Genomic DNA, 17,256 nt, shown 5'->3' on the forward strand with positions numbered 1-17,256 from the left:
GACTCACACCACCAGTTTTGAAGGAGGTAACTACTATACACTCACTTGCCCATCCATTGAGATGTTCCCACAATCAACAATCCCACTTTAAAGACTCTTTATCTTATTTCATATTAATGTTATTTATTACTATTTATTCATGTTTGCATATGCTCATTTTGCTGTCTTCTGCACTCTACTTGATCTTTCATTGATCCTGTTATAGTTACTATTCTACAGGTTTACTGAGTATGCCCAGGAAAATGAATCTCAGGGCTGTATGTGGTAACATATATGTACTTTGATAATAAAATTTCCTGTGACTTTGACTTAGTCGTTGCTGTGAATGGAAATTTGTTTTAAAGCAATTAAACTATTATTAGATACAGAAATAGTTCATTATTGGTTAATCTTACCTGAATTCTTTTCTTTTGCTAAAAGACTTTATACATAGAATGTGATGGATAATGCAAATGGAACTTTAAAATAGATTGGATACATTTTCCAAAGCAATAGAATTGCTGTCAAATTCAACAATAAAAGATGTTTCACAGCTCATTAAATCTTTGCCCTCACTCTGCTACAATTACACTTCTTTCAGTTCTGTTTCATGACAAATAATCCTCTAAATCTAAATCCATTTCAAAGGATTATATTGGACTGGAGTGAAATTAATACAATGGCAATACATAGCTGTCACCACTTGCAAAAGAACTATTTGTGAATCCAGATGAGAAATGCAAAAATAAAGTTTTAAGCATTTTATACCTTACAAGTGTATGACACAGGTTGCTATCAATAAATCATGTGATGTGTAGCCATAAGGAGAATGCAGGCCCCATTGCAACTGAAGGATAAAATCAATGTAATCCCATTCAAAATCTGCTAACAATTCCATTGACTCTAGTCTGACTTTGAACAGTGAAAGAAGGCATTAAACAAACCACCTCCTGAACTATAAGCAAAGATGAAGAAAGCTGAGTGGATGGAGAATAGGCAGCTCAGCAGAGGCATAATAAGTAGTAAGAATTATTAAGTGCTGCAGATAAACTGAACTATAGTAACTTCACTTGACTACATCATCCACAACCTCAATCAAATAAGGAAAAAGTTATATTTAGATTTAGTTATATTTTAAAATATTCAGAATATTTTAAAAAAATCCAAGCTAGGCCTAGCAAAATAATTGCAAAGATTAGTCTTGTCGTGCTGTCCTTCCAGTGGAAGGGTGAGAGGGAAGCTCAACAAAAACTTATTTGAATGATCACAGGCTGCTAGAAGATTAAAGGTCTCTTCCAATACACCACCAGTAATCCACTATGTTTTGAGATTCTATACTTATTGAGCCCTGGGTCAGACCAAATGGGCTCCTTCTCTTTCTCTAGCCCTGATTTCCTTTTGCTTAGGCACAACACAATGAAATGAACAGAAATGGTCCTTCCAAATCAGTTCAGAGAGACAATATAAGTTCTGATGTACATTCAAGGTTCCATGCCTTTTCAGTTTTATTCAGCACAATGCATTGAAAGGCAAAAGCTAGAATGTTGCCAGTCATTTGCAGTGGAGCTTTTTTAAAAAAAAATACGGCATTTAAGAACACTATGATCAAGAATAGTCTTTATCAAGAAACAAATTTTATTTTTTCCAATATTAATCTACTTATTTTAATTTGTGAATTGTAAAATTAGGTAGCAAATGTTTAATTTTACCAAGAATTATACCATTTGTGAATACTATTTTATGAGCTGCATTAGATCACTCAGCGTGATTAAAACCACTCTTTGTTTAATTATAGGCATCAAAATACAAGTTTCCAAAAGAAAGTGACAATTCCTTGCACAGGGAAAATTATTGCAAAATGTGTTGGTTTCACTTCTCTGAACTCCACCATTAAGTAGTATCAAAAAGCCTTTGGTAAAACAAAGATTAACTACTTGCCAATTAACCCAGACTTGGTATGTCACCACCAAGTCGAGCAAATTTGACCTCTAAAAAAATTGACCTCTAGCAAAGAGGTCATTTCTTCAGCAGTTTGAACTGGAGACGACTGCGCAAGCGCGTGAAGGTTGGCCTGTGAGAACAGCGGGAGAGTTTAAAAAGCAAGCAGATTAACAGAGCGGGCGACGGAGTAGTGGGAGACAGATTAGATAGGCTTTGGTTCGAGAGGCTTTGGCGAGCAGAGGCTGAGGACGAGCTTGCTCCCAGTGAGGTAAGGCCGGATAAGCTCCTTTAATTAATCTAATTAACTTAGAAGTAGGTAATGGAGGCAGCATTTAGGGCAGTCGAGTGCTCTGTTTGCAGTGTGTGGGAAGTCAGGGCGAGCACAATTGTCCCTGATGACTACACCTGTAAAAGGTGCATCCAGCTGCAGCTCCTGACAAACCGTGTTAGGGAACTGGAGCTGGAGCTCGATGAACTTCGGATCATTTGTGAGGCAGAGGCAGAAATAGACAGGAGTTTCAGGAGATAGTCACCCCTAAAAGTCAGGAGACAGGTAGCTGTGTGACTGTCAGGAGAGGGAAGAGGAATAGACAGAATGAGCAGAGCACCCCTGTGGCTGTTCCCACCAATAATAAGTATATCACTTTGGATACTGTTGATGGGGATGACCTACCAGGGACAAGTTGCAGTGGTCACATCTCTGGCACCGAGATTGGACACTCTGCTCAGAAGGTAAGGAGGGAAAAGAGGAGAGCAGTAGTAATAGGGGATTCGCTAGTTAGGGGGACAGATAAGAGGTTCTGTGGAAGAGATCGAGAATCTCGGATGGTCTGTTCCCTCCCTGGTGTCATGGTCCACGATACCTTGGATCGAGTTCTCAGTATTCTCAAGGGGGAGGGTGAGCAGCCAGATGTCATGGTCCATGTAGAGACCAATGACGTGGATAGGAAGAAGGAGGAGATCCTGAAAAGAGAGTTTAAGGAGTTAGGTGCAAAGTTGAAAGACAGGACCTCCAGGGTTGCAATCTTAGGATTGCTACTCGTGCCACATGCTAGTGAGGCTAGAAATAGGAAGATAATGCAGCTAAATACATGGCTAAGGAGTTGGTGCAGGAGGGAGGGCTTCATGTTTCTGGACAATTGGGCCTTGTTCCAGAGAAGGTGGGACCTGTTCCGACTGGATGGGTAGCACCTGAACTGGAGGGGGACTAACATCCTTGTGGGAAGGTTTGCTGGTGTTGCACTGGGGGGTTTAAACTAGATTTGCAGGGGGAGGGGAACCAGAGTGTTAGAGCAGATAGTGAGGTGGAGGAGGATAAAGGTCATGCAAGAACTGCAAGTATAGTGCATGAAGTAAAGCCAGATCTAACATATAAAGAGGCTTTGAGGAAGGAGAAGCAGAATAAAGGGTGTGAAGGTAGTAAGGTAGAAGGACTAAAGTGCGTGTACTTCAATGCAAGAAGCATCAGGAAAAAAAGGTGATGAACTGAGAGCTTGGGATACATACATGGAATTATGATGTAGTGGCCATTACAGAGACTTGGCTGGCACCAGGGCAAGAATGGATTCTCAATAATCCTGGATTTCAGTGCTTTAAAAGGGATAGAGAGGGGGAAAAAAGGGGAGGAGAGGTGGCATTATTGGTCAGAGATACTATTACAGCTACAGAAAGGGTGGGTAATGTAGCAGGATCCTCTTTTGAGTCAGTATGGGTGGAAGTCAGGAACAGGAAGGGAGCAGTTACCCACCCTTTATAGTATTCTATAAGCCCCTGGTAGCAGCACAGGTACCGAGGAGCAGATTGGGAGGCAGATTTTGGAAAGGTGCAAAAATAACATGGTTGTTATCATGGGTGACTTTAGCTTCCCTAATATTGATTGGCACCTGATTAGTTCCAATGGTTTAGACAGGGCAGAGTTTGTTAAGTGTGTCCAGGGTGGATTCCTGTCACAGTATGTTGACAGGCCGACTAGGGGGAATGCCATACTAGATCTAGTATTAGGTAGCAAACCGGGTCAGGTCACAGATTTCTCAGTGGGTGAGCATCTGGGGGACAGTGACCGCCGCTCCCTGGCCTTTAGCATTATCATGGAAAAGGATAGAATCAGGAAAATTTTTAACTGGGGAAGGGCAAATTATGAGGCTATAAGGCTAGAACTTGCGGGTTTAAATTGGAATGATGTTTTTGCAGGGAAATGTACTATGGACATGTGCTCAATGTTTAGGGATCTCTTGCAGGATGTTAGGGATAAATTTGTCCCGGTGAGGAAGATAAAGAATGGTAGGGTGAAGGAACCATGGGTGACAAGTGAGGTGGAAAATCCAGTCAGGTGGAAGAAGGCAGCATACATGTGGTTTAGGAAGCAAGGATCAGATGGGTCTATTGAGGAATATAGGGTAGCAAGAAAGGAGCTTAAGAAGGGGCTGAGGAGAGCAAGAAGGGGGCATGAGAAGGCCTTGGCAAGTAGGGTAAAGGAAAACCCCAAGACATTCTTCAATTATGTGAAGAACAAAAGGATGACAGGAGTGAAGGTAGGACCAATTAGCGATAAAGATGGGAAGATGTGCCTGGAAGCTGTGGAAGTGTGCGAGGTCCTCAATGAATACTTCTCTTTGGTAATCACCAATGAGAGGGAACTTGATGATGGTGAGGACAATATGAGTGAGGTTGATGTTCTGGAGCATGTTGATATTAAGGGAGAGGAGGTGTTGGAGTTGTTAAAATACATTAGGATGGATAAGTCCCTGGGGCCTGACGGAATATTCCCCAGGCTGCTCCACGAGGCGAGGAAAGAGATTGCTGAGCCTCTGGCTAGGATCTTTATGTCCTTGTTGTCCACGGGAATGGTACCGGAGGATTGGAAGAAGTTAAATGTTGTCCCCTTGTTCAAAAAAGGTAGTATGGATAGTCCGGGTAATTATAGACCAGTGAGCCTTACATCTGTGTTGGTAAAGCTGTTGAAAAAGATTCTTAGAGATAGGATCTATGGGCATTTAGAGAATCATGGTCTGATCAGGGACAGTCAGCATGGCTTTGTGACAGGCAGGTCATGTCTAACAAGCCTGATAGAGTTCTTTGAGGAGGTGACCAGGCATATAGATGAGGGTAGTGCAGTGGATGTGATCTACATGGATTTTAGTAAGGCATTTGACAAGGTTCCACACAGTAGGCTTATTCAGAAAGTCAGAAGGCATGAGATCCAGGGAAGTTTGGCCAGGTGGATTCAGAATTGGCTTGCCTGCAGAAAGCAGAGGGTCGTGGTGGAGGGAGTACATTCAGATTGGAGGGTTGTGACTAGTGGTGTCCCACAAGGATCGGTTCTGGGACCTCTACTTTTCGTGATTTTTATTAACGACCTGGATGAGGGGATAGAAGAGTGGGTTGGCAAGTTTGCAGATGACACAAAGGTTGGTGGTGTTGTGAATAGTGTAGAAGATGGTCGAAGATTGCAGAGAGACATTGATAGGATGCAGAAGTGGGTGGAGAAGTGTGAGGTGGTACACTTTGGAAGGACAAACTCCAAGGCAGAGTACAAAGTAAATGGCAGGATACTTGGTAGTGTGGAGGAGCAGGAGGATCTGGGGGTACATGTCCAAAGATCCCTGAAAGTTGCCTCACAGGTAGATAGGATAGATAAGAAAGCTTATGTGGTGTTAGCTTTCATAAGTTGAGGCATAGAGTTTAAGAGTCGCGAGGTAATGATGCAGCTCTATAAAACTCTGGTTAGGCCACACTTGGAGTACTGTTTCCAGTTCTGGTCGCCTCACTATAGGAAGGATGTGGAAGCATTGGAAAGGGTACAGAGGAGATTTACCAGGATGCTGCCTGGTTTAGAGAGTGTGCATTATGATCAGAGGTTAAGAGAGCTAGGGCTTTACTCTTTGGAGAGAAGGAGGATGAGAGGAGACATGATAGAGGTATACAAGATATTAAAAGAAATAGATAGAGTGGACAGCCAGCGCCTCTTCCCCAGGGCACCACTGCTCAATACAAGAAGACATGGTTTTAAGGTAAGGGGAGGAAAGTTCAAGGGGATATTAGAGGAAGGTTTTATACTCAGAGAGTGGTTGGTGCGTGGAATGCACTGCCTGAGTCAGTGGTGGAGGCAGATACACTAGTGAAATTTAAGAGACTACTAGTCAGGTATATGGAGGAATTTAAGGTAGGAGGTTACATGGAAGGCAGGGTTTAAGGGTCGGCACAACATTGTGGGCCAAAGGGCCTGTACTGTGCTGTACTCTTCTATATTCTATTAAATTTCTACAGATGCATTGCTATCTAGTCAGGAGGGGCTGCTACAGAGAACTGGGCAAAGCTGCAGAAATTTGTAAACTCAGTCAGCTCCACAATGGGTACTAGCCGCCCCTGCATTGAGGACATTTTCAAAAGGCAATGCCTCAGAAAGGCGACATTTATCATAAAGGACCCTCATTATGAGGATATGCTCTCTTCTGATTGCTACCAACAAGAAGGTGGTATAGGAGCCTGAATACACACACTCAGTGTTTTCGGAACCTGATTCTGATTCCTCAATGAGGAAAAGTTAAGTATATCCATAGGTAACACAATTGGGAGAAATGTGTATAATTCCCACCCACCAACATTGAATTGGGGTTTCGCTTTAAGAAGCAGGTCTGACACAATTGCATTGTTATGTAAGGATTTTTAACATGCTTTTGTGTTGAGGTTTTGGAGTTCAATAAAATGTGTTACGGGTTTTATCAAACATAAAACGCCTCACTTTGTTTTATTTACGATAACATAAATATCCATTTCCTCCATGTTAATGCAAAATATTGCACCTGAACGCAGAATAGCTATAGTATTTTCTAATACTCGTATTTTCTTGAATATATTAATGAAATAAGCAGAACTGACCAGGATAAAATGATGAAAGATCAATTGACTTGAAATGTTAACACTGTGAAATATTGCGGAATATCGGTAGCTTGGCTTGGCTATTTGGAAGTTTGGTTGATCGCCTAGCCTGGCAAAAGGTTTGCAGACGTTACGGCTCCAATTGAGAAGCCATCATCAGTGCACAGTTGTGGGTATTGTCTCCTCAGAACGCCAGCTTATATACTCCTCCATGGTCCGAATGGATAATGATTAGAAATCATGATCTGGTTGGCTGTTTCAAAACACTGTGAACAGTTTAGCAGTAGAAGATTCTGATTGGCTAGCTTCGAGGGAGGTCAGTCAACAATCAATAAATCACTAGTAATCTCGGGATCTGGACAGCGAAGCAAACACTTCCAATGGCCCCCCCTGCCCCCACCCCCCGAAGCTAGCTAGTCTGGTGTAAGAAGGAAAGAATTGACCGTTACAAAAATTGAAAAGGTAACTTAAAAACAGAAAGCTCTGGAAGTACTCAGAGGTCAGGCTGCATCTACAAGGGAAGAGAAGCAGAGTAATTGATTCAGCATACAGACTCTCCATCAGAATTCTGAAATGAATATTTGTCATTTCTTAAAAATAAAATATTTGCTGATACTTTTCAACTGTAAGTTAAAGATTTAAAAAAAACATTCATTGTCAGCCATAGTTCAGTGAAAGCACTCCAGTGTCCAAGTCAGACGGTAATGGGTTCAAACCCCACAACAGACTCCTAAACACATAATTGATGCTCACATGAATGAGTTATTGTGTGAAATTCAAGGTCTGAAATTAGAGTTGTAATCGGAAGATCCAAACACAATTCTGAGGCAGAGATTTTTTTTTCTCAAGTTTATGTACAATATTCAGCATTGATCTGCTGAGGTCCTCCAGCATTTTGTGTGTATTGCTTTGGATTACCAGCATCTGCAGAGTTTTTCATGTTTATGATAAATATTTATGCTTTAAACTGTAGAGCTCTTGATTATTTGGCCATTAAAGCCTTTGTTGCTGCTAAAACCATGCTGTGCTCAAATTTTCCACTGTGCACCCTGATATTATAATGTTGATCACACAATCAGAAATGTTAGAAAATGGAAATTTGAACTGAAAATATGCTGCATTATACTTCTGTAGTGATATGTATTTCTCTCATTAATTAGATTTGGTGAAGATAAGAAGACAGTTCTTTTTAGAAAGATGCTTCCAATAATGGGAGAGTCTAGGACCAGAGAGCAGAGAGAATGGAAGGGTGTCCGTTTAGAACAGTGATGAGGAATTTCTTTAACCAGAGGGTGGTGAACCTGTGGAATGCATTGGCACAGACGGCTAAGGAAGACAAGTCATTGGGTGCATTTAGAGTGGAAGTTGATAAGTTCCTACTTAGTAAGGGGATCAAAGGCCATGGGGAGAAGACAGATGAATGGGGTTGAACGGGAAAATAAATCACTTGTGATCGGATGGTGGTGCTGACTTGATAGGCTGAATGGGCTAATTCTGTTCCTATGTCTTATAGAAACCTGAGAGACAGAACCAGATATTCAATGAAATATGCAGCACTGAGAGGGGCCCTTTTAACCCAAGATATCCATGCCAACTACACTGCCCACTTACACGAATCGTATTTGCCCACATTAGGCCCATATCCCTTTCAATGTCTTTCCTATCAAAGTACCCATCCAAAAGACTTTTAAACATTGTAATTGTACCTGCTTCCACCATCCCCTGTGGCAGCTTGTTCCAGATATTCATTGTCCTCTTTGTAAAGATTTATCCCTTAGACTGCCTTTCATTTTTTCTTGTCTCACCTTAAACCTGTGCCCTCTAGTTCCAGACTTCCCTGGAATGGGAAAAAGATCTTGACTATCTATGTCCCTCATAATTTTAAGCCTCTGTGGACTACAATGTTCCAATGAGAAAAAGCCCCAGTTTATCCAATCTTTCCTGACAGCTAAGACCTTCCATCCAGGTGAATCTTTATGCGATCCCTGTGATTCCATCACATACTTTCTGTACTGTGGAGACCTGAAATACATAAAATACTGTGTGGTTGGACCAATCTTTTGTACAACTGTAACATGACATATCAATTTTTTATTCTCAATGCCTCAAGTAATGAACGGAAGTATAACAAATGATCTTTCATCACCATATCCAACTCTATCACCTGTATCAAGGAGCATTGAATTATACGCCAAGGTCTCTTTTTACGTCAATGCTCCTAAGGCCTCTGCCTTTAACTCTATATGTCCAACCTTAATTTGATCTCCTAAACACATTACCCTACACTTCCATCTGCTACCATTCTGCCCAACTTCCTAGCTGATCAATGCCCAGTTGAATTCTTAAGGAACCTCCTTAGCTATCTCTGACTCATCAATTTTTCTGCCATCTGTACACCTACTAATAACATCACAAAACATCTTCATCATTTACAAACAAGATAGAAGAAACAACACAAAATAACCAGTTCCTGCAGAAATGTGATAAAAATGCATTTTGTCTCTTTATGTTGCCACAGCTAATCATAAACATTGCATTCTTCCATTTTATAAGCTGAATCTCAAATTAAACCACAGGATAGTTCAGTGATTTCCAAAGGGGACATTGTTTGAATCTTGTTCTCTCCTTGGATCATAGGCTTATGTAGGGAAGCAGCAGATTTCTGGAGCGGTATACAAATTCTGTTCCTTCTTGGATAAACCTATACAGCAAGTATATACAGTTTCACTTTCAGACATGAAGCAAAGTTTCTTTATTGATGATGATGACGATGATGAGGTTGTTGGGAGTTTATCCTAATATCACCCACCTTCTGCATGTATATGCTTTAGTATGGATTTATTTTAATGAAGAAGAATTAGGTTATTGTTCAGGCTTGACTTTTAAGTATGACATAATAGTTCTGAGGACCTACCCCTCATTTTATGCTATTGCTCATGTTACTTGTGTGCTTTTAGTACACTTACGAGGGGTGATTGATATGTTCGTGGCCTAAGGTAGAAGGAGTCGATTTTAGAAAACCTGGCACATTTATTTTTCAACATAGTCCCCTCCTACATTTACACACTTAGTCCAGATCTTGGACCTCCAGAAAGTGTCCACAGATGGGCGATTGATGAGTTTGTGGCCTAAGGTAGAAGGAGATGAGTTATACAGCTCTCGTTACATGCACATGCAGGTCAACTCTTCGAGTGATTATGCAGAAATATTGAAGTTAATAACCCATCTCCTTCTACCTTAGGCCATGAACTTATCAATCACCCCTGCTGTGGACACTTTCTGGAGGTCCAAGATCTGTATGCTCCACGACCGCTGGACTAAGTGTGTAAATGCAGGAGGGAACTATGTTGAAAAATAAATGTGCTGGGGTTTCTAAAATTGACTCCTTCTACCTTAGGCCACAAACTTATCAATCACCCCTCGTAAAAGATTATTCTGTCAAAAATAAAACTGAAAAGTAAAGTTCCACCTCCCTGCATTGGTAAATGGCTGGTTGCTAACTAACACAAAATAAAATTTTAAACAAAACTCATACTATAATATTTAATTACAGCTAATTAGTTGCTGTTCATAAAATACAACTTCTCTTGACTTGAATTCTTGGCAACTTCTGAGACTAGAATCTTATTTGTACTATATTGCTCTATTATGGCCATTTAAAATGATTAGTTTTTCTCTCAGTCCCCATTCCTTCAATCGTGCATTGACACAAAGGACACATCATTTCAAAGCAACGAAGGGATGAGGAAGAATAATGGCTCGGAATGACTGTGAAGGTGAAAACTAGTCATCTGCTCAGCTTGGCAACTGTCAGTAATTTCTCACCTCGGCAGAATGGTCTGTGATCACTCCAAGCTGCAAACATGTCAGTTACTCTCAGACAGGTGATGCTTTTAGACCCTTGCAACTCGTAGCCTTCGTCACATGAGAACTGCACACTGGAGCCCAGACTAAAAGGAGAAGGAGAAGCCGTCAGTTCTGTCGAACATAAAGATTAAAACACTGACATGAAATTTCACCTCGGTAAGACTAATGTAGCATTATGTCCACTGCTGGAAGGTATCAATCATTCATAACATGCAATTTTTAAGACAGACATTTTTGATGTTCTTTTTCTCTGAAATACATTCTCATTAAAAGTGACAGATGGACGGAGTGCAGAATGAAGCAGTATTTTGTGCATCATGACAAAGTTGAGAAATTACACTATGTTAATGCCTCTATTCTTTCCTCTCCTTCAACCCAACAAAGCACCTCACACCTTGTATCTGTGCAAAACATATGAAGATTGAGTGAAAGGCTGTTAATGTATGGCAGCTTCATTATGATGGACCAATGTTCCATTAAGAATTGGATTAGGTCTGTCAGACTCACTCAAGAGGCTCCTCTTTGCTGTTCAAGAGAATTAAAGGGAAATTCTGGTGCTGAGAGTAGATAAGTTGGGGATAAACATGGCCAGAGTTCAATTTTATCAACAAAAAAAAATCAATTTGTATCCCAAACACAGCCTTGTATTTGAACTCTGATATATTTTGAAAAGAGTATAACCTCAGACAGCTATAGTAAGCAAATGTTTCATTCAACAAATATTCATCAGAGATAATCATATTAAAAAATCTAGTTACTGCAGTGATAGTGAGTTATTATCTTGAACTGTCACATATACAGAATATATAGGATATAGAATGATGATAAGCTTTCAAATGGAATGATGTATGAGTTGAGGGTGGTGCTGCTGCACAGTCAATGTTATTTTTGTCTTTCCTGATGATAGGTGAGACAGGTTTGAGAGATACTGTCAAGAACTCCTCAGAGTTCCTGAGATGGACCTTGTAGATGATACACACTGTAGACGCAATGAATAGGTAACGTAGGGCCCGGTAATGAATGGTGTGTCAATCAAGTGGGCTGCTTTGTCCTGGTTGCTGCCAAGTTTCTTGTGTTGCTGGAACTGTACTTGTCAAGGCAAGTGGAGAATGTTTCAGCATACTCTATCAATTGTACAAGAGCATTGGACAAGCAAGAGGTGTTTTGATCCCTGTTGGATACTCAGTTTCCAGCCAGCTAGCTTTTACTTTGCTGAGGTATTTATGAGCATGGTCAATGGTAATCTTTAAGTTGTCAGTATATTTGGCCAGAACAAAACCACTAAATGTCAAAGTTTTAAGACTAGCCACTCTCTAGATAGATGTTGTCATTAACTGGCTCTTAAATGGCAAACAGCATTCACGTTCTCAACTCAATGTTCTGTTCAATACAGATCTGAACCGGTTTGTCTGAAGAAAAGGAAATGGAAATTTTGAGTCTGAACAAATACGCCCCAAAGATGAAACTAAAGTCATTAGTAAAGCAACTGAAGATGGTTTGGATATAGGTGATGCAATGAAGGACTGTTGCCTCAGTATCCTTGGATTGGGACACTAGTCCTCCACAAACAGACTGATAATTAGTATTTAATAACCACATCAGTTCTTTGTCTTAAGTACTCCAATCAATGAATCAACTTCTCATTAACTTCAACCTCATCAGGAATCCTTGATTCCATGCTTAACCAAATGCTATCTTGATGCCTAGGGCACTCAGTGTCAACTTGGATCTAAATTCATTTTATTTATTTAACAGCAGAGTAACCAGTCCCCCCAGTCCCGAAAGCCCGCACTGCCCAGCTATTAACCTACTAGTCCAATCATCTTTGGAATGTGGGAGGAAACCAGAGCTCTCTGTGGAAACCCACGTGGTCACGAGGAGAATGCACCAACTCTTTACAGACTGCAGCAGCAAAAGAACTGAAGTTGGCTTGTAGACAACGTAATAGTTTATTACTAACTGCTACATGACCCCCTGAGTCTGGATCAAGACTCACGTAAAACGAGGGTCGAGTCCCAGCAGAAATCAAATCCACCAGGTCGTGACCTCTGATAGTGCTGCTAGATTGAGAATAAATTGAGACGACAGTTTTGAGCTGCATCTATTTATCATTATTTGCCATTGGCAGGCCAATATTCACTGATGGGCGGATAGCAATGTTGTAGCTGTACTCTTACGTCTTTACTATAGGCTCAGCTTGTTCTGGATCACATGTTCAGCAGTACAGCAGGAATGTTTCTGCGGCCTACAGCTTTTGATACACGTATGTAGTTCACTCAGTTACTTCTCGGTGCCATGTCGAGTGAATCAATCTGATTCTCTACACTGTTATCTTTACACAGAAATGAATCATTTGTTCAACGTACCCGGCAAAATATTCTGCAAAAAAACACCAGCCTTACAAATACAGTCCTGACGAAGGGTCTCGGCCCGAAACGTCGACAGCGCTTCTCCCTATAGATGCTGCCTGGCCTGCTGTGTTCCACCAGCATTTTGTGTGTGTTGCTGTTTGTTTGACTTTCCAGCATCTGCAGATTTCCTCGTGTTTGCTAGCCTTGCAACTTGCTCATTTTGGGCCCTGTTATCACTGGAATGTGATGCTTCGGCAGTCTGTGCTGTTAATCACTTAATTGTCCTACACTTCACACTTCCAGATGTTGCAAACCCTCAAAGGCCAATTCTAATCTACTTGATGTGATGCAACAGAGTGGGGTGCTGCCATTCACAAGAGAAAGTTTGAAATACTTGTTTCCTCAGTGCTAGTTTATTATAAATTCAGAATACAGTAATTAAAAGTGTAATGATAAATAAGGTCACATCCTAATATTAATTTTCACACTTAATGTGGCTGGAAACATTTAAACATAAACTAAGGGCTCTATTTAGCTGGTTGTTGGTGTAGCGGCAACCACACTGAACTTCAAGGTGAGTGGTGCCGGGTTCGAATCCAGCCAGCTCCTTGCACGCCTTTCATCCGTGTTGGGCTGAGCATCGAACTTGCAACATGCGTCTCGTAAAAAAACTTCCACTGCTCAAAATACGGCAAGGTTGTCACCCGATGTGCCACAAGGCACGGAAAGGAACAACATTAACAATGAGCTCTAGGTTTAATGAACCTACCCATAACAAGGTGGTTGGCAAGAGAGAAATCAGGGTAAAACTCACTCTGACTTGCATTTTATTCTCTGGACTCCTGTCACCACTGTCCATCTCTTCTCTGCAAACTACAAGCAATACTGACAAGAGCAAGACCAGGTTTTTAGGCTATCTTATGCCTGTCCACCATAGTTAGAACTGCTTCCCTGATCTGCCATGTAGATGTCTGTGGATAAGCAGCAGGTATTGGCCACCAGGTCAAGGGGTATTAAAATCTAGGAGAGATTATCTCTTCTTTCAGAAAGGCTCTACTCCATCTCACGAGGGCATTTTGGTCTCTGCCCAGATCTTGTGGCTAGGGCCTCAAGCAATTTTTTCAAACATCACGATCTGTGAACAGTTTAGAGGTGGAAGTAGAACCAGGAGGTCAAGGGGTTGTTTCATTCTTCCATTGCTACTCCCAGACAAGCAGAACCCCAACCACAATCTCATTCAAAATCAATCACTTCTACATTTAGAAGTACACCTCAGCTTCCTGTTGTACAACTGCTCTTGGCCAAAAGAAAGTACTTTATTTTAAAATGCTAGTGCATATACAACTGGATAATTCCACCCACCATTCTGCCATGAACAAGTTAACTCCCAGATCTGTAAAATCATTCCAAACGAGCATTGTTTTTTAATCAGCAACTTCTTTCCATTGTTGGTGCATGTGAGCCTTTTTCAGGGCCCTTGTGATGCAGGAACAGCAGTGAATTGTCCTCACTCATTGCCTTTTGGGTAGTGAGTTATTTGGCTTCTTTAAACTGGTGAGAAGGCAAATTTGTAGCTGCCTGTGGTCAACCACAGAAACTCACCCCAAAAAGCTCCTGATTTATTTTGCAGTTATTTCATCTGGAGCAGCAGTTCCCAACCTGGGGATCCACAGGCCCCTCGGTTAATGGTAGGGGTCCTTGGCATAAAAAAAAAGGTTGAGAAGCTTTGAACTAGAGGTTTCAGTGTTTAGATCCTGACCCTAATGCGCTGACAGTCTGATTGATTGCAGTTCTGAAGGTTGCAATTTCCATTTCTTAGATGAGAGTTGGTGATAGAGTAAAGGTTTATAAAAACAAATTCATTTCAAGTGAAAGTCAGGGGAATTGACTGTGACTTGAAAGATGGCCACTATAAAGTGGAAAGGTCTGGTGTTTACCCTCAGTCAATAATACAGGCCTTTCAGCTTGTGTTACCGAGCAAGCTATTCCCATCTTCCCACTACTGGCCCATAGTCTCCAAACCTCCGTTATCCATGTATTCTTATCTTGTTGGCTTTCAAATGTTGCTAATGTGCTTGTCTTAACCACTCTTTCTGGCAGCTCTTTCCAAGTATGCACCACCTTTTGTGTGAAGAAGCTGCCCCCCGATATCCCTTTTAAATCCCTCTCCTCTGGTCTTGAACCTATGAAGTCTTTCTTGGGAGCAAGGTTACAGGTGTGTAGATGGAGACACAAAGAGCAACCTAATTATAGATGTATAGCTTCTAGTGATGTACCAGATACAATGCACAATTTTAACTACTAAGGCCATGGGTAGGAATCCCTTTATGCCCTGCTAAATTTTACATGGACACATTAGTGAATATAGATGATGTCAAAAAAATGGTGTTGCAGATTATACAACAGAACACAGTTACAGCTATAAAGTAAATTGAATTGTAATGTCAATGACAGAATATAATGTGTGACCTGGGGTCTATAAGAAAAATTGGACCACATAGTTTGAATGCCTGAAGTGCATATTTCACTGATGATAAGGATTGAATGAGCAGTCTAAGAAACTCACTGTGGAGTCTTGAATAATGACCTTGAATAGTGACTGCAAGTTATGATATAATAATTCAGGTTGTTGACCTTTCATTATAAAAACTTCAAAAGGCTACAGATGGAATCTGGTCTATGCAAGCTCTGTAGCAGGGACACAAATGACAATATTTTCTTATTAAAATGAATATGCCTGCTTCTTCAATAGAAACGGAACACTTTAATTTCTTAATTCAAATTCAATTAGAAGCATTCCAGATGAGATCTTTTAATATGGTCAGTAAAAATGAAAACTTTATATCAGTGTTGTGGTTCTCAGTATAAAGATCTTTTGATTTAAAACCGATTTACTTATTACATGCTTTAGTTATAAACAAAACTCTCAATAGGAAATAGACTGTGATAATACACTTTATTTTAATGCGTGCTAGGCCAACAACTCTCTTTCATGGAACAAACTCTACATTCCACAATTCTCAGAATGGATACACTATTGAGAACCTTTTAAGGACGCACTCTATTACTTTGTGCGGCTCTGGTGCAACACGTACAGATTAGCAAGTGGCAGATGTCAAGAAGATATATTGAATTAGACAGCAAAGAGATAGATTAACCTTTAATTATGTGATTTAAAAAAAAATCCAAATAAGATTTTTTATCATGTGAGGAGAAGCTGGGTGAGATAAAAATGGGAAGATGCTGGTAAATAAGCCAACCTTTCCCACAGACATCAGACTTTTCTGCCCCAGTTCAATCTATTCACAGCAAGATGACTAATTTGACATTACTGCCAGAACAACATTATTGCCAGCACTTAGCCAACTGTGAAAATTGCAGAAGTATTTGTTCCCAGACTGGAGGATAGGACAATCATATGTTTAAAATTATTTATCTTTAATCTGGAACTGCTTCAGTCCTGTGAGCAAAAGTCAGTTTGTGTTTATAACTCTTCAGAATCTCAGTGTAATTATTCTTGGAGTAAACCTTTTACAATTATCTTTACTGGAGCTAACAATCTTGACCTGTGGGTTTCTACTTTGTTCTCAATTGCCACTCATAACTGCAAACAAATGCTCTCAGCAAATAAACAGAAAATGTAGCCAATAATCCAGTCAACATTCAGTCGCGACTACTAACAGAGATTACAAAACATCCACTCTTTCAGATGGACTTAATAGACCCCATGAGGCATTTGAAAAATTGTTGGAAAGTATTTCATTATCTTGGCTTCAATTTATCCCTAAACCAACATGATAAATTGAGTATGCCATTATTTGCCTCCATTCTATTTATTACAGTCTGACTAAACATTAATTTACTATTGCTTTTGCCTGTGTTAAAAGAATGACATGTTAAATGCATTTCTTTGACTGCGAAATGGCCACAGTGGGAAAAAAAACTGTAAGTACAACTTCTCTCTTTTCAGAGATGCTTACAAACGTCTGAGTTCTTTTCTAAACTTCTCTGAATGGACTGTTTGTTTCAAATCCTTTGGAAATTGATCCATAAGCTTTAAGAAAGAGATGGAAAATATTCTTTTTCAGAGTATGACACCATACAGATACTAGTCTTCTGTCTAGGTGTCTAGAAATCAATACCAAGTTATAAAGGTTTTCATCATTACCATCCTCCTTCGCAATTTCAATATTGAAGAATACAACACACTCCACTATTCAAACCAAAGCAGAAGGTGTGT

The 17,256-nt window shown here is 40.4% G+C and overlaps 1 protein-coding gene across 1 annotated transcript in view; it reads right to left on the bottom strand.

Annotated features, from left to right (window-relative positions):
- csmd2 (CUB and Sushi multiple domains 2) overlaps positions 1–17,256 on the bottom strand; it is an 896,539-nt gene that overhangs the window by 578,197 nt on the left and 301,086 nt on the right. The window contains exon 5 of the mRNA XM_073034487.1: positions 10,624–10,748. Within this exon, the coding sequence (XP_072890588.1) occupies positions 10,624–10,748 (125 nt within the window). The remainder of the gene's footprint in view (positions 1–10,623; positions 10,749–17,256) is intronic.

This window comes from Hemitrygon akajei, chromosome 32 (genome assembly GCF_048418815.1).
Source record: "Hemitrygon akajei chromosome 32, sHemAka1.3, whole genome shotgun sequence".
In the NCBI taxonomy this organism is placed as follows: domain Eukaryota; kingdom Metazoa; phylum Chordata; class Chondrichthyes; order Myliobatiformes; family Dasyatidae; genus Hemitrygon; species Hemitrygon akajei.